The 26,255-nt window shown below is 36.7% G+C and overlaps 1 protein-coding gene across 2 annotated transcripts in view; it reads left to right on the top strand.

Annotated features, from left to right (window-relative positions):
- LOC125240634 (serine/threonine-protein phosphatase 2A regulatory subunit B'' subunit delta-like) overlaps positions 1 to 26,255 on the top strand; it is a 94,127-nt gene that overhangs the window by 41,522 nt on the left and 26,350 nt on the right. For both annotated transcript variants that reach the window (XM_048148626.1, XM_048148627.1), the window contains exon 2: positions 19,492 to 19,704. In XM_048148626.1, coding sequence (XP_048004583.1) covers positions 19,492 to 19,704 — 213 coding nt within the window. The remainder of the gene's footprint in view (positions 1 to 19,491; positions 19,705 to 26,255) is intronic.

Here is a 26,255-nt window from a genome sequence, read left to right as displayed (position 1 = left end):
GTGACTGCCCTATAAACCCGACGTTATCATCTGTCTTTTGGCTGCCCCCCTGACTTACACTCATGTACGAAAGGTCACTGTTTTGTGAAGCACTGGTCAAGTTAAAAAGCGCAGTGTCATGACCAAGGGTCCCAATAATTGTATCAGATGCATTTTCACTATTAACTATGGAGAATGTAGGCAACGGCCCATCGTACGCCGGGTTTCTCACAAACGTAATGCTCGTTATCGTGCCGCTACCGGGATGTACGCCGCTGCTGTTTAAATTGACGTGTTCTAAATCTTTGTCCGTCGTCACTTTTAAATTATCTTCGGAGTCTGCCGTTTGATCCGTGTCGGTGACATTTTGTTTCTGGGATTGTTGTTTTATGGCTGCCAACTTGTGTGACGCCACGGCTACCAAATTGTTTCCTTCGCTGATTTGTTGTCCATAATTTAACTGAAAAAGTTAAAGGCAGATAAATGATATGTAGTGTATGCGCTTATAAATTTGCCTATTTATATCATATAAAGTACCAAGTCAATCATGTCATTAATAAACTAAGTTCAAGTAACACTTAGACCAACTGATATGGGACCGAAATCTCAACACGAACTTGACTAACTAAATTAGAATATTCATTACACACACGAATTTTCCGAGTACGTAGGTTAGACATGAGTGTCCTGAATATCCTTTGTATTGAAGTTTTTTTTATCTGTGTATCTTGGATTTCGCCGGATATGTTGGCTGTGCGTGGGAGGGCTCCCGTGGGGCCTCCCGTCGCCGACGCAGCGAAGAGTGTATTCTGGAGTTGTGTCGGAAGTGCGGGTAGGGCACGGGTGGACCCACCTGGAGCTGCGCGGCGAGCAGCGTGGCGACGGCGGCGAGCAGGCGGAGCGGCGGCGGCATGGCGATGGCGGCGGGGCGGGTGCGCTGCGGACTGCCGGCCGCGCCCGCCGCTAGTACCTTATATGCACGAGTGTCGCTCTCCTATCGCAGCTGCACATCTGACACAACCAAGCATAATTCTTTATCATCTTCTCTACTCTGATTCTATCTTTCCGTCACGTTTCAAAGCGACAACGAATTAATGTAATGATTATGAAATCGCATAATAATTGGCATAATGCAAAGCAAGAACCGTGCGATAATATATTTGCCAGTCAGGTAATGAATTACTGGAAGAGATTGTGATAGCGGGTTTTCAAAACTAAGTGTATATTACCTTCTTGTATGTGTTAAATCTTAAGATATTTCTTTGTTATAAATATATTACAGAATAGTGACCAACTATGAAGGCTAGGACTTTGTATACCTTTGTCCTAAGCGAATAAATAGTATATTCACTAGTGCCACAGTATAAGAAAGAGTACTATCGTACAGTATGGCCACTCCCGCTCCCCGCTGAAAGCGCCGCCCTCCCCCTCTCGGTTACCTCACAGTTACCACTTGTCAAAAACGCGACCAGTCGACCTGTCATATTTCACTCATACAAGCATGGTACGCGTTCACCTACACGAGCTTGGACTGTGTGCTAGGAACGCGCTTCTTTCATAATTTTCATATATTTGATCGCCAGTGTCCGAGGTGTGCTAGTGCCCTGCTTAGCTCTACCTCACGTAGCCAAAGTACCTGACATAATGCCGTGATATTAAACAAAATTATTTGAGCTTATGGCAACTTGATTAATGATTAATGGGAAAAGGTTTTTTCTCATGTACGAGTAGGTAGGTACCTTGTACTTACTTATGTTAGGTACCTTTACTTTGCAATAGTTTCTGTAAATAAAACGTATAAAAAAGTCGACAGGTTTGTTTACTATTAAAATGAATGTGTAATACAAATATGGTTTACATAGTTGATAGTCTTCCTTATTGCAATCCCGAGTGTGGATATATTAATGGCTTACGTAGAATGACTAGAACGAGATTGTGTAGTCCGACTAGCCCAGAGGGGCGTGCCGCTGATATAAGGTGTGAATATAACTTTTTTATATATTGCTTCTCGGTTACACCATTTTGATAATTTTCTTCTACTTATCTAATCACCTGAGGACTGTGTATATCTGGTCATAGTTCTCTTCTGTTTTCTCTAGTTAAGAATTACCTACAGTAAAAAAAACGTATCTCGACGTGGTGGTTTAGCATTGCTTCATCACGAACATGCATATAGCGAAATAAATATTAGTACTTGATGTAAATTAATTTAATGATAAAAATACGCTTAACTTACATGGTTCCCATAAAATAAAAATGCCTAAATAATACCGCCTAATAATATTCTGTACAAACCTAAGGTACCTATGCCGTGTATGTGTAGATTTTATAGTTTAACTCTTATAACGTTTTGACGAGTTTGCTTTTCTGTAAGATTTTGGAGCGAAATAGGACCTATGCCGTGTATGTGTAGGTTTCACAGTTTAACTTTTATAACGTTTTGTCGAGTTGGCTTTTCTGTAAGATTTTGGAGCGAAATTAGGACCCTTGACATAGATTTATCGGTAACGTAAGGCCATAAAGACAATAAAGTTGACAATTAGCAGGGGGAAATTAGCTAAAATTACGGCATAATTAATGGAAGGTTTTTTTAAATTGAAATATGTACGTTATAGACCGAAGTTATTTTTCATCAACCCTCCCCACTCCTCCCTCCTCTGCGTCACCCCTCTACCCTCCCTTAAAGTGCCGAAAATGCGGTTTTTCTCGATTTCTGACAAAAATGTTGAAGATACAGAAAAAGCGCGTAGGAACGAAGTAATCCTTAATAAATTTACTACAAATCATTCATTAACACTTTGGTTCTAGCACTTATAGTTTACGCGTGATCCGTCACGAAAGTTGGTCCTTTGCTGCAATCTTCTTTAGTGAATGTTAAGTTTTCGCCCAAAATGCATACGAAATCGTAGAAATTTGTTTGATATCACTAAAATATTGTAACTCATGACTAAAATAAAATTAAGGGGGAAAAATCACTACCATGGGTGGAATTTCCAATATGTCTTGGAATTCCAGTAACTATTTAAGACGTAATATTTTCACGGTAGTAGTCGCTAGGAGTACCATTGATCTATATAGTGTATCTATGACTGGGGATGAGCTTTTGGTAGCTGTTGGTAGAGCCCTGGAGTATCAATCCAGTAGCCGTGAGTTCAAGTCCCACCCATGGTAGTGATTTTTCCCCCTGAAATTCATTTTCAGTTTATAATATTTTAGTAATATCAAACATATTTCGTAAGCAATTTGGGAGAAAACTTAACATTCACTAAAGAAAATTGCAGTAAAGGACCAACTTTCGTGATGGATCACGCGAAACCTATAAGTGCTAGAACTAAAGTGTCAATGAACGATTTGTAGTAAATTTATCAAGGATTACTTTTTTCCTACACGCTTTTTCTGTATCTACAACGGTTTTGTCAGAAATCGCGAAAAACCGCATTTTCGGCTATTTAAGGGGGGAAAAGGGGTGACGCAGAGGGGGGAGGGATGGGGAGGGTTGATGAAAAATAACTTCGGCCTGTAATGTACATATCCCTATCAAAAAAAATCTTCCATTAATTATGCCAACATTTTCATACATAACTTTCCAGAAGCAACGGACTAAATGAGAAATAGCTGAATCCAATTTATTGCTATAAAGAGAGAGCGAAGGTAGTCGTAGAAGGAGGCAAAATCAGAGGCCAGGGAGAGAAAATGAGTCGAAAACAGTAATAAATAGTTAAAATAGTTCACCAGATAAGGTTATGAATTCTCCGAGAAAAATGTCAAGTTGACAATCAACTGTCAGTGTCTGTGGCCAGCACAGATTCAAAATGGAATTTTTTTAAAGACTAAGACAAATCTCATAACAGCCGAAGTGGGTCGTACGCGCAGTCGAGCAACACGTTTTTATTTTTATAAAATGTATGGTGCTACCAAAAAATCTGTAACTTTTTTCTGTAAATAGAAATGGTTATTCCTATCACCAGAAAAAATATCAGGCGATTTTAAAATTTTCAGACATCCCCCATTGTCGTAGGTGGTCCTCCATATGTTTATTGCTTGTTACACTTAATAGATAATTGTATTTGGTCATATCGCATAAAAATGCAAATTTAACTACAAAAATTACCTATTGATCCTCTTCTTTGCTATTTAATAGGTATCTGTTACTCTCACTAAAGCTTCTGGTAATGACAGTTATCTACTAAACATAACTTACTTTAACCCTTAATAGGGCAGAAGAATTTCGGAAATTAGTCAAATTTGAATTCTGTCAAATAAAGTCAAAACTATGGTGGTAAATATATGCCCCCTGCCCTGTTAAGGGTTAACTGTATCTTTGTTCATTCAAAAAGAATTTCAGGCAAAAGATTATCAAAGTATTTACTGATGAAATATTGGATACAAAATTTGGCGTGATGTTTGGTGATATTTTTACTGCCCTAATGAGGAAATGTTGAAAATATCATTATCATAAATGCCATACAGATTACGTACATTAGGATACAAGACCGAAAAAGAGGAAGGTCTTTAAATCGACACAAGAACGAATTTCTTGTTTGCACGTATTGTACGATGTTTTTCAGTACATACGATCCTTTGAAGTCTCCATATAGGCACATAAAGGACTGCTTCTTGCACTAACATGCGATAAAGGGGGTGAAAAGGACACATTTTTGTTTGAGTGTCTTTGTTTAACAGAAAACGGTAAACAAAATGAGTCCACTTTTAGAGCATGAGAAATGATAACGTATTCAATAGTGCAGTTGATGGCGGCGTCAACTGTCGAGTGTCAACAAATAAGCTTACGTTTGGGGGATATTTCGGGAGTCACGCCGGTAATAACGGAAGCACATTTCCGAGAGGAAAGACTGCCTTTTATGCCCCTTTATGAGTTCGGAGTACACAGAGGGAGACAAATTACTCGTCCTTTAATATATCGTTAAGGGAATGACACGTTATAAATCGGCATTTACTTGGTGGCTTATAAAGTACCTACTGTACCTAGTATATGTGGATCTTTTCAGAATGTAAAAAAATAAGTATAATTTTACCTATACGATTTCAAAATTGAAAATTAACACAGAATCCTGCACCAATGTCGATATCAAAATTTATCTTTTTTCGTTATAGTTTGTATGTATGTATGTGTCGTGATTGTCATGGGTGTTCATCTACCTCGTATCGTCTAGCACGTCGCCTAGAAATCTTGGTGTCTGTGGTAAAATAAAAAGGCCGAGGCCATCTAATTCGGCACGGCTCGCGAATCAGTCGTCTGTCTCACGGCAACCGATTCAGTGAAACCTGTGCGACCCACATTAAAGATAACTATGTACCACCAAAAAAACATTACTCTGTATAGATTCTGTATATTTTCTAATTCATACATAATCGTTACTCTTTATCATTTAAAAATGCTTATTATAAGTATTAGACTTATATCCCGGGTTTTCCGTGATCATGAGGCAAGCAACTGCGTCGAAATATCGGGAGCTCGACAAAAATCAAAAATGTAATCACGGTCTATATCCCGGTCAATATAAGTCTATAATGAAAATAACCGTGAATCATTCAAAACTCTTATTGCTTTTATTATATTGTCTATATATCTATCTTGAAAATGGAAGTAAGGCTCACGTCTATAATAATTACGAAAGTGACTTCTCACCTCACAAGACCGTGCAGGGTTGGGATTAGTGCGATTAATTGTGGTCGATTTTTACAATATACCTATCAATTATATATATCTATTTATGTTGTACATAAACTCCATCAACCTTATTGGTCCGAGGCGGGCTTTGGATCCGGCTCACAGCTGAATTTACCAGCACTCCATGTCTTCGAATCCGTTTCAATGCCACGGTAATGCGTTGCGTTGTGCCACTAGTCCAGCTGGGTAAATACAGCAAATGTATCGAGACTGAATGTTAGATAAATGGCATGGAGTATGTGCACAGACATTTGAAGTTCATAATATCCTAGGCACAAAGCGGTGACGAAACACGAGCGCATAACGTTGAGCAAGGCGTATCTGTAATCTCATCTAATTACTCAATGGGCGGTAAGAGTGATAAGCGCACGTGTTGATAGAGGCCGTTGGCCGCGTCGCCTGATACCTGATACACCTCATACACCACGCCACGAAACCACCTTGTCGCCAGTACTTTGACACTGGTTACGATGTTGGGATTTTATCAATCGGATAAAGGTGTATGTACCTCGTTATCACCATTTCCCCATCCATCATAAATATGTAGACTAGATCCATAACATAAGTAAGTAGGTACTAACTTGTTGAAGTTGATTAAGGTTACGAGTACAGTACCCTTACTATGAGCGTCAACACTGCACTGACGTTGACACTGAATATTTGTATACCTATGCCTAGTTAGCGTGTGTGTAATCTGCTTTATGCGTCTCGTTCTAATATGCTAGTATTTACTTCTATTTCTACTTCTATTTTAGGGAAGTGGGGGGTTAGAAAGAGACAAAAAGTAGCCCATGTCACTCTCCATCCCTTCAACTTCATGTCAATACGTCGCTCCATTTTGCCGTGAAAGACGGATAAACAAACAGACACACACTTTCCCATTTGTAATATTAGTATATGAATGGTTAATTCTCTTACTAACAATCGCCACAAGGAACTTCTATTTTATACTCAGGAATAAAAATATAATTTTAAGTAAATTAATGAAATAAATACAGATATTAGCTGCAATGGCTATATAATTAGGCAGGGTCAAACAACTATCGAATCTTTCATTTTGGGTTCTTTGAGAGATAGGACCTAGAACTTGATATTTACATTTAGCAATACCGAGATAGTAGGTAAGCCATGTACTGTGAATATTTATACTGTAACGTCGTCGTAGCGCTGCGTTATCGGTCGCGCAGAGTCAACTCAACAAGTAGTAAACGTATCTCTCCTAAATAAATCCGTTGCTCTCTATGAAAGAAACGTTTATTTAAATCTGATTTTTGTCTATTAAATCAGGGGCGGCTCACTCTGCGATTCCATCGCCGCGCTACAAGTACATGCTAGCGGCCGCGAGTTCGCGGCCTAGTCAGGGGTGGCGCGCGTTCTCACGGAACGCACGTTCGCACTTTTTATTGTTACTTTACGTCGCGAGTTTTTATTAAGGTTTATATGCGATGTCGGCGTGTGGAATGGCTAATAATGCTTAGTTAAATGTCATAATGAATAAATAGGTAAATTTTACACATTTACTAATGATTAAGTCCCACGGAAAAGTTCAGTAAGTCTTGTGATGTTAGGGATTAAAGAAAAATATATAAATATTGTATATAAGGTCCTAATTTATTAGTTGCAGATATTTTAACACATGATACTTTACATTAAAATAATTAACTTTAAATATAAATTAAGAAATCTTTTCATGTAACTTTTTTGATTTCATTTTCCTAACAAAAAAATTAATTATAATTTCGTCTAAAAAAAATCATCATGTGCATTATCACATGTCACAATAACACTGTCTGTCATGTCAACAATTGTTTGTTGTAAATGTCGTAAAGGTTCGGCGGGAAAACTGCACATGTCATTGAAGTGGCCAGTTACAGTTAAGTGGTACGTAAAAGAGGAACTAGAATCTGTTCAATGAGTTTTCATTTAATAATCACATAAACAGGGTGTTTTTACGTAGCAAATTTGTTTTTCCGTTTTCTCCAAAAAATCACGGTTTAATATACTCCAGAGACCGAGTACTATCAGCTGTAAAAATATCTGCATCTAATAAATTAGGACCTTATATATACCTAGAAAGTACCTAAGACTTAAATATGATATAGTATAAAATTTTATCTGAGCATTAATTCGTTTTAATCTATAGGCAACCCTATCGACCGACGCTGCGCACGTGCGGCTCGTTTCTTTGTTAGAATTTTGTAGGCATTTATAAAGGCAGCATTTCGTGAACATCAAAGCAGTGGGCCTTCTGTACTTGTACTATTATATATTCTGTGATTACATATATGTTTTAAATAACCACTATCATTAATTAGGCTACTCAAATTACATAGATATTTTCAAACAATTACTTGAAGTGTCCCCAGAAAATTGTAAATCGTTTTATTAGCTTACTAGCTTTTGCCCGCGGCTTCGCTCGCGTTAGAAAGAGACAAAAAGTAGCCTATGTCACTCTCCATCCTTTCAACTATATCCACTTAAAAAATCACATTAATTCGTCGCTCCGTTTTGCCGTGAAAGACGGACAAACAAACAGACACACACACTTTCCCATTTATAATATTAGTATGGTTTTTGTTAAACCTACTAAATTCGTGTAATGCGAGTTTGCGAATTACCAAGAGGTGTGAATGGTTCTGCTTTTATTGTTTGCTTGTCAATCATGATATAACCTAACCACAAAATTAAAATTTTGAAAAAAACCCCGACCGCGACATAGCAAACCGATTTTTATAAAACATGGCTAAGAACACTCCCGACTAACTCAGCTTTCAGAAAAAAAAAACTAAATCTAAATCGGTTCATCCGTTCCGGAGCTACGATGCCACAGACAGACAGACACACACACAGACAGACAGACAGACAGACACGTCAAACTTATAACACCCCGTCGTTTTTGCGTCGGGGGTTAAAAAATCAATATGATATACAATATGAGGATCCCAGTTTAAAGGGGATTAGTATTAGTATCAGTAACCATTTAGTATCTGTAATTGTAATAATGCTGCCCGAAATGCATTCGCACTATTCCCGATCTTTGTCCACCAAATCTTGTCGGTCTAGGCATTGTAACAGGTGCTATATTACTTCTACTATGTCGCGTATTTCTGAAAAATATTTCCCCCAAAGGTATCTCTAATATAATTTTCTTTCCATTCTGTTTCAAAGGAAATGGACTTCTTTATTCTGAGCGACAGCTAACTTAATATTAGCCGTTCAACTTTAAAACAGCGATAATGGAAGTTGGCAAAATGTCAAGAACCAACAACAACCCTACTATACAAGCAATACAGTGCTACAAGGCCTACAAGCAATTTATTTTATTTTGAACGATTTCAACATTTCAAAGGACGTGTTTCTCGTTACATCAGTTGAATCAGTTCAAAAATTTCAATATATTTTGCCCGATCACTTGAAAATTAACCCATTTCTCCAAGCTTGTTCTTGTTTGTTAAGGATCAAATCTTGAAAAGTTTTTGCAAATATAATTTATTATATAGTGCAAAAAAACTTGCAAAAAAAGTTTTTACATTGCACTATATAATATATATTATATAGTGCAATGCAAAAACTTGCAAAAAAGTTTGCTTAAAAGTTTTTGCATTGCACTATATAATATATATTATATAGTGCAATGCAAAAACTTGCAAAATTCAATATATTTTGCCCGATCACTTGAAAATTAACCCATTTCTCCAAGCTTGTTCTTGTTTGTTAAGGATCAAATTTGATCCTTAAATCTTAATAATTATAAGCAGTGTTACCATCGAGGTGACGGCACGAGGGGTATCATTAGGAACTCTGCGATAAAATATGATTTGAGTTAGGTGTTGTTAAATTGGCTCGATGAGTAGTCATTGATGAGTAGAGTTGCCTGTAAAAATATAATTTACCTTTTTCGCTTTGTAAGGTAATGGCGCCTATTAACGTGGTACTTAAGCAGATTTCAAAAGATACCAAAAAATTAAGGGTATCAAAGCTCATTAAAGACCACAAATATTTTTTTTATGGAAGAGTATTTATTGAACTATTAGTTTTGAAGAGTTTTAGGATCATTTTAGTTTATTATATGTCATAAAATGATTATTGAAGCCAACATACCTAAATTTTCTATTACCGTGGTAATGAACAGGTTGCAGTTCTATTAACGCGAATTGAGATTTCATTACCGAGGGTATGAATGACAGTGTTTTTCTGCCATCGGTGAATAGAAACCCATCTCAAAATTCGGAGCTTAATACCGACGGTTGAATATACAAATTATGACAAATACATATACCTATACTATCCTCCTTTATGAATACCCACAGAAGACTCAGTTTCACCTAAGAAATCTGTACTTACGGTACACTAAATGTCATATTTTGATACAAGACTAATATGTCGCTCGGTAATAGATACTTCTATAGGAACCCATTACCGACCCAAACAAATATTGCATGGATCGGTAATAGATTCTTATATATTCTATTACCGAGGGTTATCTGATCGTACCATCGGTAATAGGCATAAATTGGAGTATTATAAAATCTAATTCCGACCCATAAAAACAAAGTCATACAGATGTATTTTCATTACAAATCAAAATAAAATATTGCAACCTTATATTAAAACCAAGCTTACATAACTGGTAAGTAAGCATCAGACTTTATGTCAATGTTTAAAAAATTGACAAATTAACGGTTTTCATAGAAACTACGAAATCAGTCATGAAGTTTTTGCTAAAAATTAAGGTTTTGTTGAATAATTTTCATACCGCGTAAATAGTTCTTTGATAGCGTGAATAGATCAAGATTGAAACAACTGTAAGACATTATATAACTGATCACATATACTTAAAATAAAGCAAAAAGAACTAATATCACTACTTTAACTATTACCGTGGTATACCACAGTAATAGAATCTACTCACGAAATGGCGCCTTTCACCGCTGTCTTTTAATTTCTACTTTAAACGCATTTCCAGGCTAAACAATACGTAAAAAGTACTCAGAAGTCATGTAGAAAACTATAAACAATAATTTGAAATGCATAACTTTCACCTGTTTGCCATAATTATTACGTAAACTACTAAATGAGATTGGAGTTCACTTAGGTTTAGCGTCACACGTCAGTATGACACAACCTCTTCTCGCGGCCCCGTGGCAAAAACTGTCAAATAGCGAGCGTCTTCTTTCATTCACACTCTCTATCGCCTATATGTGCGTTAGTCAACTAAACAGGCTTCCTTTGTGTGAGTAACTTTTTTTAAGAAATTGGTCGGTTTGCCTATAAAATGCGTATTTGCAAATGCGGCGGTAATGGACGTCGATTTCGATACCCGCGTTGATAGCCGCCGTTACCTTAGAGGTATTTATTTCAAGCCGATTGAATAACCCAAATAAAAAATCCTATCCGTTACAGTAACTATACGACCCAATCCAATCCAAGGAATATCAATAAGAAAGAAAATGAATTCGGAAGGTTGATTAATATCTGGTTGAGACGAATAACTCCGCAGGCGAGCGAGAGGGGCGAGTGGCGACCTTCCCGTCGCAGGGCGGCGGCGGGCGACGCTCTCCACGACCTTCCCCCCTCCCCGCCCCCCGCCCGAGAGACCGAACATCCCAGCCCAGCACTCCTCTACATACTCCACTGTTACTGCTTCAATTGTGTCCTTTTCGAGCAAAAAGTCCCTCTTTGTCGCTTACTTTTACGCCTTAGGTCGGTTGTACCAAACCGTCTGTCACCGTTTAAGCGTTCGTTAAATTTTATTGTATGGGAAGTTCCATAGACGTCTGCTGCGTGACAATGATGAGTCTGTCAAATGTGGTTGATGCAACTGGCCCTTATCTCGTCGAAGTTGTAAGCGGATTTTAAGTGGGAACTTTGACTAGACTTCGACCCAAAATACAGCAGTACTTACTGGATAATAATAAATGCTGCATAAAAGTTTTCAGTGTACGAATAGATCCTGCAGAATTGCACGAGGTGTAGCACATGCCTTGTGTTTCACGAAATGTTGCAATTTCAGGAAAAAAATAGGTATATACTTCTATAGTTATTTGTTATACAATGCAAAGTTGTATTTTAACCGAGTGTGGAATTGCAACACGAACTAGCGAATGGATTCTAGGGTTGAACTACGAGCTAGCGAATGGATTCTATGGTTGAACCACGAGCGAAGCGAGTGGTTCAAAATAGAATCCTGAGCGAAGCGAGTAGTTCAAAAATAGAATCCTGAGCGCAGAGAGTGTTGCAATACACACGAGGTAAAATAACTTTGCATCCCGTGTGTAACACATAACTTTTCACCTCACTAAAACGAGGAAACACGCAATAAAAACAACTGGAAATATGTCAATTTGCGTTTATTACAATTTCCACGATGCTCCGACCGACACCACAAAAGTTTCAAATTAATAAGAATCAAGAAGAAAAATCTATTTGGGTGCGTTCCTATTCACGCGTTTTGAGATTGCAATGTTACTTAAGGTGCGTTCTGAATAAATACAATGGAAAAGTCAGTTCTTGTACAATTTCAAGTGTTTTATGGTAAAATCATCTTATAAAATTATTTGAATTTTATGTTTTTAGTCGGATACAATTCGATATGAAATTATTTTTACACATCACATGATTTATTAAGACAATTTAAGCACAGGGAGAAAATTGTCCTGTCTGGGACATGCCTTTATAAGAAATTATATTTAAAAAAGTAACTAATGACACGTTCGAATTTCAAATATTCTTTGCACTCTTGTGGATAAAATGCGATTTTGCTATCTGTTTTTAAAGAATAAAAATGTCCTTTCCGAGCTAGTGAGGTGAAAAAATATGTACTAAGTATGTACAATTGTACACTGTACAGCCAACCAATTGGAACCCTAGAGACTATGTCATAGTGACGTTATAAATCAGATTGTAAGAAATCTCTTATTGCTTGTCATTTTGACATGGTTGTAGAGTGGTATCAAAAGAGCTCATGATTCTGAGTAGGAAAAGTACAAAAAATCCCACATTTGGAAGAAAAAGTAAAACAGACAAAAAATAAAAATGTGCCCTTTTTGGCATTGTTGGTTTACGGGACTTCCGGTATGGCCAGGTATATATCATCTTACCTTCCCATTAACAAAAGAAGTAGGTACTAATTACTAATAGTCATACTAGTTATGAAAAAAAAGCTGCACTTTTAGATGGAAGCAAGCCGCTTTGCATGGTGATAGTAGACATCATAGTAAACGATTTTTTCCGAGGATATCGAAATTTCATCCCTTAGGAAGCCGAGCGCAGCGAGGTGTTTTATGAAAATGAAAAAATTCTATCTTTTTAAAAAAAAATATTGTTCAGAAAAAGTAACAAAAAAATTTAAAAATGTAAATTTACGTATCGCATTAAACAACTTCAAAGAATGAATGACAAAATGTACAATATCGATATACGAGTTTTTTTATATCAAAGACAGATAAATTCATAATTGAAAACTAAAAACCGCATCGAAATCGGATCAGTAGTTTTTAAGGTACAAGTTGCCAAAGTTGGAAAAGTTTAGTTTATATGATCACTTTGCAATTCCTTTGCCAGAAAGTCAGAAATAATCTATTTTTCTTAGACATAAAAGTACACAGTGACAGTACACATCAAAATAAAAGTTTTTTTCTCGAGGATATCATAATTTAAGCCCTTAGAAGGACGAGCGTAGTGAGGACTATTAAAAACTGTTAAAAAAATTCTATTATTTTTGTGCTTTGTCCGATTTTGACAAAAAATGTGTCAATTGAAAGGTATTGTTAAATGTTATCGAAAAAAAAATTAAAAAAAAATTGCTAAAAACGTGTAAGAAAAAATTAAAAAAAAAACTTGAATTTTCGTATCACGCTGAATAACTGCTAAGAACGACAGATAAGATGTACAATGTCGATATATGAGTTTTTAAAATCAAAGACAAATAAATTCATAATTATAAACTGAAAACCGAATCGAAATCGGATCAGTAGTTTTTAAGATACAAGTTGCCAAAGTTGGCTTAGTTTGTTTATATGGTCGCTTTTAAATTATTCAGCCAAAAAGTCAGAAATAATATATTTTTCTTACAGCTAAGAGTATGCATTGATAGAAGATATCATAATAAATGATTTTCGCTGAGGATATAAAAATTTCACCCCTTAGGAATCCGAGCGTAGCGAGGTCTGCAACGAAAAACAACAAAAAAATAAGTTTTTTTTTTATGTTACATAAATTAATTTCTTTCAACTGCACACGTTTTGTAAAAATCAGACCACCCAAAAAAAAACTTGTTTTTTTGTTGTTTTTCGTTGCAGACCACGCTACGCTCGGATTCCTAAGGGGTGAAATTTTTATATCCTCAGCGAAAATCATTTATTATGATGTCTTCTATCAATGCATACTCTTAGCTGTAAGAAAAATATATTATTTCTGACTTTTTGGCTGAATAATTTAAAAGCGACCATATAAACAAACTAAGCCAACTTTGGCAACTTGTATCTTAAAAACTACTGATCCGATTTCGATTCGGTTTTCAGTTTATAATTATGAATTTATTTGTCTTTGACTTTAAAAACTCATATATCGACATTGTACATCTTATCTGTCGTTCTTAGCAGTTATTCAGCGTGATACGAAAATTCAAGTTTTTTTAATTTTTTCTTACACTTTTTTAGCAATTTTTTTTTTATTTTTTTTTCGATTACATTAAACAATACCTTTCAATTGACACATTTTTTGTCAAAATCGGACAAAGCACAAAAATAATATAATTTTTTTTAACAGTTTTTAATAGTCCTCACTACGCTCGTCCTTCTAAGGGCTTAAATTATGATATCCTCGAGAAAAAAACTTTTATTTTGATGTGTACTGTCACTGTGTACTTTTATGTCTAAGAAAAATAGATTATTTCTGACTTTCTGGCAAAGGAATTGCAAAGTGATCATATAAACTAAACTTTTCCAACTTTGGCAACTTGTCCTTAAAAACTACTGATCCGATTTCGATGCGGTTTTTAGTTTTCAATTATGAATTTATCTGTCTTTGATATAAAAAAATTCGTATATCGATATTGTACATTTTGTCATTCATTCTTTGAAGTTGTTTAATGCGATACGTAAATTTACATTTTTCAATTTTTTTGTTACTTTTTCTGAACAATATTTTTTTTAATTTTTTTTAAGTTGCACTAATCAATATATTTCATTTGAGATACGATTTGTCAAAATCGGACCATATGATAAAAAGATAGAATTATTTTCATTTTCATAAAACACCTCGCTGCGCTCGGCTTCCTAAGGGATGAAATTTCGATATCCTCGGAAAAAATCGTTTACTATGATGTCTACTATCACCATGCAAAGCGGCTTGCTTCCATCTAAAAGTGCAGCTTTTGGTCAAAAATTCTCCATAACAAGTATGACTATAATAAACTAGAGAATTCGTGTAAAGAACAAATGAGAAACATTTGCTTACACAACAGTTAAAACAAATGTATTCTTCAATACTCTGGGTGACGAATTCACTTTATTTTGTACAGGCCTTGAGTATAAGTACTTAAAGTTGAATGGGTATTTACTTAGCTACCTATTTACGTCAGTCGATGACGATGACGCCAACATCACCGGGGGCACTCGGCAAGTTATTGCATCTTATTAAGAAGTTGGGAAGGTATTTGTTGGCTAGTTATACCTACATATTTAAAAAAAAATTACTTATTATGTATCGTAAAATGAAATGTATTTACCTACGATTTACTTTCATACATATAAAAGGACGTACTAAGAGTTCATCACTTTAAAAACATATTTAAAAAAACTTCCCTAATTATAATAGACGCATGTCGTCCATGCATAAATATCATCTCCAAAACCTACTAGACAAGTAGACACACAAGACTACATGAATGATGAAATACCGTGGGATACAAGTATTGCTGAAAACAATTAATTACATAATTAGGTATTATTTATTATGTTTATATTGATAATTCAATGTATTTTTATATCATTACTAGCTTTTGCCCGCGGCTTCGCTCGCGTTAGAAAGAGACAAAAAGTAGCCTATGTCACTCTCCATCCCTTCAACTATCTCCACTAAAAAAATCATGTCTATTCGTCGCTCCGTTTTGCCGTGACTGAAAGACTGACAAACAAACAAACAGACACACACACTTTCCCATTTATAATATTAGTATGGATTATTATGACATTTAGAATTTATTTTACAAGTATCAATACTAGTATTTTTTATACAATTATTGTGAAATCAGTATTATTAAGATTGACAGTATTTTATTAATTCATTGTAGTTTTAAAACAATATTGTTCATTGCACCAATAAATTACTCTGATATTTAGAATAAGATGATAATTATTGTACATTTAAAAGTGCTTATTGTAAGCCTATTTGAATAAAGAATATTTTGATTGATTGATTAAATATCCATAGCAGGCAGTAAAAAAAAGAAGGGTTAAAAAATGTATCAACACTATTTCGCTACACTTTTTTTTATTATCGCATAAATTATGTGGTCTAAGTAGGAGTACCTATGAAATATGCATTGTCATCAAGCAGTGGGCGTTTCGTCGGCCGCGGCCGTTAAAGCAAAGCCGGCATCGGCAGCGGGCGCAATGTCCGTCGGCCATTCCCGTTTCCCAATTTGGTGTGGTGCGGTGTACGACGACTATTTATACCACGTGGTAAGGCGAAGTCGACGCATGCGCCGCCTCCTGCTCCTCTATCCCGCTCTATATAAATATAGAACACGGGAATCCATCGCGAATCGTGTTTACCTACCACGAGCCCAAACTATTATTGATGAGCACATTGCATGAATCAATTGATCGAAACGCGGACTATCCCCGTCTTGGCAGATATTTTTGACGTGATTAAGAAAAATGTTTTCAAAGTAAGCAAGCTACATCGTAGCTACGCTAATTAACCGGAACATAAAACTTTTACTACGTCTCCGTGACCCCTGCGTGACTATGAAGTGGCATTGACCGAAAACCACACAAGATAAATCGCGGTCACACCTATAGGTGTATTGTATTGTATCACATCAGAAAACATAATCACACAGGATATTGCTAACAATTACATAAAATTCTAATTGACATTCCCGGAACGGGACATTGCCAGACGAATAATTAATATTAAATACATGACATACGTACAGTCAGTCAGCTCCACAAAGCATTTCCGTTTTTTACCAGTAGTATCCAGTGAGAACTCTAGACCAGAGAGAAGAAATAAACAATATAATAAAGATTTATAATACTTAAACCTTTCGGCTTGACAGACAATCGCCCACACTGCATGTTAGATACGAGGAGACGATTCAGAGTTTAGATAATCATTACCAATTTATCTAAAAATAATGGTTGTAGTACACGATACATATTGATATATGTATACTTATTTGTTGTAGCATATTTTAGGACACGACAGTTTATACAGCACGACGTAAAATAAAATTCTCATAACAGTCACATTTTTGCGAAAAATCGCAACACTTTTGTGTAAAACAAGCTCTTGCAAATGTTTATACCATTTCCAATCGGCATCTGTAAAACCTAGGTTTTGTCGTACTTCGGGATTTTACAGTAACATATATAAAACAAACATGAGCATGACCCAGAAACAAATAAACATCTAAGTTCGTCTCACAAATAAATAAATGTCCTTACTGGTATTTGACCCAGGCAGGATCACTATTCAATTCACTAGGCCTGATCGATCGCCATATGTATATAAATATAGTAATATAAATAAACAAACCTACTCATTACCAAAACAATTGACGCATCCTCTCGATTATTTGCTTGGCGTAATTATTTTACCTACTTAGGTATAATAGTTCGTTGAACCGTGATTAAAAGTTATCAACTAACGAGGAGCACGTGGCCGTTTCAGAAATAGAGCGCTCGTTGTGACGTACAAGCCTAAATTTGTGGGCCAAGGAGAGTCCAGAAACGAAATGAACACCGTTGCCAATACGCTGACTTGATGTACCTACCTACGTGCGAATTACGGACAGGCCCTCTAGCCAAACCTGCAATCGTTGACTCTCCGTGGCAAACGATACGCAACTGGCTCTGTCGTGCCAATAGAAGAGCGATAGAGAGAGAAAAGTACGAAACGATACGGAGCATCAACGATTGCAAGCTTAAGCTAGAGGCCTAGGTCCGATCGAAATGCAATTACAGACGGTCAGCCGCAACTTGTCCACGCGTACGACTGCCTGCCTTTATTGGTTAGGTACGAACTGCGCTTCAAGAATACTAGGCTTTACACGAAAAGGTCATTATGCGAACAACCCATCACCTTATGTTTCCGTTCAAAAAATGCGCGAATATAACCTATTTACTAACAAAACAATAAGGTACATAGGTATATTTTTGTACTGTCATGTTCTGCGGCTCCGGCTGGTGAGCCATTTAGTCCGTTTATTACATTATCTGATCCGGTATCGGATGTCGGAAGGATTTCAATTAAAAAAATCCAAGATGGCGCCTGTAATGTATGGGATATCGGTCCTAAATACATCTGATATCCGATTGGATAATGTGAAAACGCACTTAGGATCCTTGCTAAATTGGTTGTTTGAATACTGATATTACTGATATAGAATGTCCAATTTACAAATAAAAACCCTGAACGAATCGGACAGCGTTACTGTAGTTCTAGGTTAAAATTCACTAACAATCTAATTTCCCCATGCAGTACCTACTTTTTGAGTTTATGCGAATGTTGGGCTAGCTTGGTTCAGCCGAAAGCCTGTAATGTAACTAGTGCAAAGTGCAATTTCAAACGCTCTTTAGCGAAATCAATTTACCTACCTAATGAATCAAATTTACCTTGCGAAACCACGTCATCTCCTGAAATGCCACGAGGTTGACATTTTATGAAGAACAAAATAGCATAGCAACAGGCGCAAAGGCGAGGTTCGAATAACTCGTAGTAAAGTGCTAGTTAGGGCGCTTTTCCGTTGCCAATTACAAGTTTGTACGAAAATGTATGATCATGCTGTTGGGAAACTCAGAATTGTATGCGCTATCTTTGTCCTGATGGTTTTGACATTTAAACCAGAGGGAGTATTTTTATTCACCGACACTGTCGTCAAGATTTGATATATGATTATAATTATGAATAATTATCACACTGCCGCCCAATGCGACAATGTTTCCCTAATTACCAAATAAAACCAAATAGGTAAACTGACCAAAAGAAATTGGCAACGATTTTGATAGCTCCGCCTGAGAAAATCGCTGATACCAATTTTGCTTAATTTGACTCTATAAGTACATGATTTGTTTTCAATATTACCTTATAATAGAACGAATGTAAATATTTATTTATTATGATTGATAGGCGTGGTAGGTATGTCTTAAGAATAGTTTTCTTTTTTGCAGATAACATTTTTAATTATAACTCCAATTGATAATGTTTGCATCTAAGTAAGAATTAGGTTTTTAGATTCAATTTAGTTTTATTTTTAGGCCAATTTGTATCTATTATACGCTTAATTGAATGGCTAAATTAACTTTTACGTAAGAATTTTTAAGTGTGGGGGGGGGGGGGCAATTGTAACTAATCCATTTTTTCCATTATTACACTATAATGTTGAGTTCTACATGTATCCACTGAACACGCCTACCATATATAGCCGGTGGACACTCTATTTAATAATGCAACCATTGTAAAACATGAAAAAATGAACTAGTTACATTTGCTTCCCAGTCGAGATTTGCCCCGCTGTACCCACCGTTTTTGGCACTTCCGAAGTTCCATGTATGAGTGGGTAAGCTAACAATGTCTGTATGTTTTTCCAGAGTTATGCAGCGTCGACGCCCCCCAAGGTGTCGTCGGCGCCGGCGCACACGACGCTGCAGCGGTCGGTGCGCGCGGCCGCGGCGGCCAGCGGCGCGCCCGCGCGCGTCATCCCGCGCTTCCACTTCCCCAAGGGCCGGCCGCCGCCCGCGCACCAGCAGGATCACGCCATACACAAAGTGCAGTCCGCCTTCGCCACATTTCCTAATAGCCAGGTAAAATATTACATTCCACTGTCCACTTTGGGTTATACAACCAGGGATATCGGAAATCGGTAAGTATTGCATCCATACAAAGAAACGGATTTGTTCTTTCTTAATTTATTATTTTATTTTTAATTTCATAATCTTAAAAATTCATTGTTGTTTCCCAAAAACGCTTTAAACTACCATTACACGAAGCGCATAAATGATTTATAGTTATTTGTTATACAAGAGTGCAAAGTTGTATTTTAACGCCGAGTGTGGAATTGAAAAACGAGCAAGCGAAAGGACTCTATAGTTGAACCACGAGCGAAGCGAGTGGTTCGACAATAGAATCCTGAGCTTGCAAGTTTTTCAACACACGAGAAGTAAAATACATTTGCACTCGAGTGTAACACAAAACTTTTCCCCTCACTATAGCGAGGAAAGTACAACGCAAAAAACGCGTTTATCACTGCTTTCAGTGGTTCCACAGGTAGTAAAACATCTTCATCACTAGATTAACCTACTTTTATCAATTTAAAGCAGAAAATTTGCCTCTATTCAAGGTCAAATTACTTTATCCACTAGTGGATAAAATGCGTTTTTACCCGCTGGTATTAAAGGACAAAACACGTGTTTCCGAGCTAGTAAGGGGAAAAAATAGATATTTACTAGATATCCCAGATTCTAACATTAAAAATAAATGATAAGGATGTAAGGCGGGACATTAGGTAATTATGATCTCACGATTAACAAACGTAATGTCGTGACTTCTGTATATTGGCGTATTTACATTAGTAAATATTACCTCAACATGGTCACATTGGATAGGTACCTACTTAGGCATGTAATGTATAAATGTACTTATAATAGTTATAAACAGAATCGACTTGCGTGTGGAGTGGAGTATACACGCAAGAAAAAGGTCGATTCTGTTTATTGAATTTAATGAAGTAACAGCAAAAAATCATTCATTTACATGTACAAATTTTCAAAATTTAGAAACTAAGACTAATCATAAAACTTAAAAGATAGCTTAATATCTAAAATAGGCCCTTTGTAAATAACGCACGTTTGCACTCCAATTGATAAGTCTTTTTGAAACGACACTCCTCAAATATTTAATAAGTAGGTAAGGTCAGTCGGGGTAATAGTAACTACGGGACAATTGTAACTAACCGAAATATCTTCCATATTTTACATCATTTACTGTAGTTCCATATATGTCCAGATAGCGTATAAGCTCTTTCATCATTTCATCGTAGATGGTGTTGATAGTCCTAATTAATGACCTCTGATCTACACGACCGTGAAGTTTTCGACGAAATTGGTAGTATGCGCGTGAGAGACAGTCTCTCAAACATTCCATAAAAAATATGGTTTTAATGTAATTTAACATTTTTTTCTACAGTTAGTTGCATAATTATAAACTTTTTTATGTTTGTATGTCCATCAATCTTCTGATTTTTCATGTTTTAATAGTAGGTATTTAAGCGATAGTTTAAATTGCCCCCCTTAAATTGCGATGGAGCCTAATTTCGACTGTTTGGTAGTTTTAATTGCCCCGCCATATTTTATATGAAAATCAACAACACTAGTGATGTGCTCGATTCGAGGTTTTGTATCGATATTAATACCTCATTTAGTGACTCTGGCTCTGGAAAGGGCTAAAAGTATATTTTATTGAACGTCATTGTGTATTATCGATTATTTTAAGCATTTAGTCCCTTACTGGTCTGATTATGGACAGAGAATAAGGTGTGCGCGGGTACACGGTATGCACCTATAGACACAGTATCGACAGATTTCTAATAGGCACGATTCCCATCACTACTTAGTATATAGACCAGTTTTAATTACCCCGCTGACATCTTGTAAGTGTTTTTTTACATAAACCGACAGACCTACATAAAAATGAGTGTTTAAGTTAGGTTCTTTACGTTTTGACAAATCACATGATATCCGGTTTACCAGTGTAAGTTCACCGTAACGAAACTTATTATCAATAGTTAGAATTCCCCCTCGGCGGGGTAATTATAACTATTTCTGCCATCTCATATAAAAATCGTATTTTAAAGTATACGAAATCTTTATTTTTGGATGAGAGCCAGATGAAATAAAACCTAAGTAGATAACTAATCTACAGTGTGAAGGCAATCAATTGTCAGTAAAATTACCGTTGATAGTTTTAGGCAGTCAAAGTTGTACTTTATATTTTAGTAGTCGCAGTTCCCCCGTTATATTTCAATATCCATTTTACAGCTTCAGTTGTGTAGCGCCTGCCAGAACAAATGAATATAAGCGGACCTGATTGGCTTAGAAAATGGAACTTGAAGCATCCGTCTAGACTGCAGATTTATTGGATTCCTCTCCCTTCAGTGGAATTCCCGGGAGGCGTCTATGGCGTGCCAATATGCTATTTCATGCCTACTCTTACGATATTATGATCAGCAAAAATATATCAATATTACACAAAATTATTTCTAAACGTCTTACAAAATCGCGTAAGCACTTCGTATGTTTAACAGATATTACACATGATTATTCTCAGTATTCTTGAAAACGATAAACGATAACATGATGTATCTTTAACAAGATTAAGTATTTACGATTAAACTCCGACCTTGGTAGACTAAAAGTGAAAAAGTTGTTCTACTTTTCAAATGTGCAGTTATAATACTTAGAGAAGATCTTGGGCTTTGTAAAAGTTTAGCCGACTTATGAACGAGCAACCTAATAAATTAAAATATGTATTTGTGGATGATAATTTTTTACTTGGGAACACAAAAAACAGACGATAGTTTCATTTTGTACGGTACAATTTAATACAATTTGTATCTCTTCGTAATAATGTACCTTAGAATGCCCTATGACATACTCGTAGTATGCCCTAAAAATTGAAGAGATAAAATTTGAAAAAAATATGCTTTGTTCTACGTTATAAATAGGAATTCCTATAACACTGTTTTCATAGCGCTATGTTTATATACCATCTCAGTGTTCTCCCGCTTTGTATAGGAAAGTTGCCACCTAGGGATCCCTGTGTCATCATGTGCAAAAATTTATTTCATTTACATATAGGATAGGTAAATGTCTTCAGAAGTTACAAAAACTTGATTCGTTATCGGTGACATCCGTCGTGATAGCAGGCCCAGGGACAAGGTGACCTTGTTGCGAGCGGTGCGGCAAGCGCAGGCTGCTCCGCGCAGGCTCTGGCCGCGGGCCAGCACCGCCGCCGCCGCGAGGGAGCTGCACCCACTCCGCATTCAATGCACCAGCCATTCACATGCACCTCCACCCGATACCAACTACTACCTAACCCGATCTCTTATAGGGCCCGTATGCACGGTGCGAGTTGTTCAAACCTCAACAATCGCATGCGAGTTCGCGTGACGATTTCTAAATAATAATCCTTTTTGATATTTAATATAAACTACCGATTCATTATATCATTCTTTTGCTTGTTTCAACTCATCCTCTCGTATCTTAAATCGCCTCTAAGTTTTTATTTTTACCTCATGATACAAAAGAGGACTTAGATAATTACTTACAGATTAGTACTAAAACAATATGTCCAGGAAGTCTATCTGTAGATACAGCCATCTGACTGATCACTGATCGATCATAACCTTGTATGGAAGTTTGTGTGCAACACATGTACTTACAGCGAGCTACAAAATTGCATCGACGCATTATAAAGGGATTTATTCATAGAGACGCAAAGAATGACATTATTTATACATTTCTGGGTGTTTAAACACGACAATACTAACTTCTCGGCAGCTTAAAGTAGAATCCAGGAAATGAATAATATGGAATTACGGAATCTTTTGTTACATACAGTTGTCAATGACGGCGACGAAGGTCGTGAGACTTTTCTCACGCAAACTGCTATTACCTATGGGACAAACGCGTACCTAAATACGACTGATTATTTAGTTTGGCCTAAATGTCTGATGAAACCTTCGACTAATCAAATCTATTCATCTACTGATATGCAATACGATGCATGTGTACAATTTTTACTCTATTGCACTGTATCTGCCTAGTTAGCACGACTTGCCTCCACGGTCCCAAAAGTGAATGGGATCAACTAGGTATATACCTACCTACTACTAATACTCACCTACTTGTGTATAGGCGCCAAGACTGTCCGGTCCGTGCCCTTTCCCTCTGTGGCAAACTAATCATTATATACGATCGATCATGTCAGTCTACACTAGGCCCTAACCTACTCGTTAATGTTGATAAAGCGTATTTTCTATAATTTTAATTTATATTATGTGTAGATTCTACATTGTTGCACTATTTGGTATTCCTAATACTTAGCGTACATATTGGCTACCTACTTACCCAACCCAAAAGCAACAACGAACCCCATCACTGAAGTCACCGGAATAAAATTGCGAACACGAGATTTCTATCGATAGGTTTAACCTCGAGTTTGTTTTTAGGCCAGTGTGCCTGCATTAGTTAAAATTTGTTTGCAAATTTTAAGGTACCTAATGGTCCTAAAGAAATACATTTCCAATTAGTTCAACCAATACCTGCACACTCCACTGTCTATTAAAGTACACTAGGTTTAGCGTTCAAACAGTTTCTGAAAAATCATAGATCTATTTAGGTTATAAAGTGTATTGCAAAGTTACCAATTAGCAAGCCTTGAGCCCTTTTTCTATGGCTATGAAATCTGATTTCTTGACGAACCTAGGTCATATCCGGGTCAAATAGATTTAGTATAATTTTTAAGAAAAAAAACCGCCGCCTTTGGGGTTCTGGTGAAAGCTACTGCGAATGTTGGATTATGTAGAAATGTGTAGGTATTTTTTAAACTGCTTTTAATGCTTTAATTATTTGATGGCAACAAAAATCAATATTACGTATACCGTTAAGGTTTGAGGAGTTTCCTCAATTCCTCATGAATCCGATTATAAGAAATCGAAGCTTGACAAAATTTGACTTGAAAAGTCAATATGCTTAACAAATATAACTAAATAAATGTTACTGTCTGAACTTAAATGCATGCTGTTCTTATAAAAATACCAAAGTCACTATAAGTGTGCCGTTCAGATTTGAGGAGTTCCGTTCTGACCATCATCTGCAGTTCCACTGCACCAAATGTCACTGTTCCGTACGTAAATGCATGCTGTTCCTTTAAAATATACATTCAATCAAAAAAAAATTTTTCAAAGTCGGTCCAGTAACGATGGAGATATCGAGGAACAAACATTAAAAAAAACCGACGAATAGAGAACCACCTTCTTTGAGAGATTTGAGGCGGCGGTTAAAAAGTAAAAACGTCACTTGCGGACACGTCTTTCCAATAATTCCAATAGTGACTTGACTTTCGTATTATTTTGTGTTAGATAGCTCGGTTGTGTTATAACAAATGTTACTGACTCAGGTACATTACGTACCAATTCCGTTTTTCTTATTTTTGAGTATCAACTACTGGAAAAATGTTTCCCGCCTGTAATAATGTAGCCTAAAATAGCTTTAGATTTTTGTGCACATGAGAGATAACCAATTAACCATCCATACTATAAAAGTATGACCCTTCCCATAGGTTTAACACGCATGTTTAATAGTTATTTGTTTTACAAGGGGGCGGGCAAAGTAGTTGTTTAACCGCACGTGCCAATATTGATACCCGAGTAAGCGAAAGATTCCAATATTGAACCGCGAGCGTAGCGAGAGTAGCATTTGGACACATATTACTATTGTTTTAAAAGAAATTCTTGCAAGGATTGTAGAATTGTTACACAGCGACCACAGCGTAGGTAGTAGGTACGAATAAGTGTGTATTTTACCTATATAAATATTTATACTGGGGAAACTTCATACAATCCACATAGCCAGTATCTCGACGCTATGGTCGGTAAGGTAAAAAGTACTTCCTTGTATTATCGCTTACAATTTTTTCCATTTTGCTTATACTTATTGCAAACGTAAACATATAAAAGGCAAGCAAACAACGATCTTCTTACAGCACATTGAATGTAAAAGTTATTACGGATGCAGGATACTCACCGATTCCTACTTACTAATCCCTTCCCACTGAGCCACCTGCATTTTACACTGCCTAGATATCGATTGCCGACCGATTATTCCGACCCCAATCCCTATTCTTATCCCCGTCCCTATCTCTATCGTTGTCCCCGTCCCCGTCCCGTCCCATCCCTGTACTCGCCCCTCCCCTATCCCTATCCCCGTCCCCATCCCCTATTCCTATCCCTATCCTTATCTATACCTATCCCTATCCCTATCCCTCTGCCTCTCCCTATCCCTATCCCTATCCCTATCCCTATCCCTATCCCTATCCCTATCCCTATCCCTCTGCCTCTGCCTCTGCCTCTCCCTATCCCTATCCCTATCCCTATCCCTATCCCTATCCCTATCCCTGTCCCTATCCCTTCCCTATCCCTATCCTTTCCCTATCCCTGTCCCTTCCCTATCCCTATCCCTATCCCTATCCCTCTGCCTCTGCCTCTGCCTCTCCCTATCCCTTCCCTATCCCTATCCTTTCCCTATCCCTGTCCCTTCCCTATCCCTATCCCTATCCCTATCCCTATCCCTATCCC

Source organism: Leguminivora glycinivorella, chromosome Z (assembly GCF_023078275.1).
Source record: "Leguminivora glycinivorella isolate SPB_JAAS2020 chromosome Z, LegGlyc_1.1, whole genome shotgun sequence".
Classification (NCBI taxonomy): Eukaryota; Metazoa; Arthropoda; class Insecta; order Lepidoptera; family Tortricidae; genus Leguminivora; species Leguminivora glycinivorella.
The sequence above is the reverse complement of the archived record's forward strand: the minus strand, read 5'-3'. Positions and strand labels throughout refer to the sequence as shown.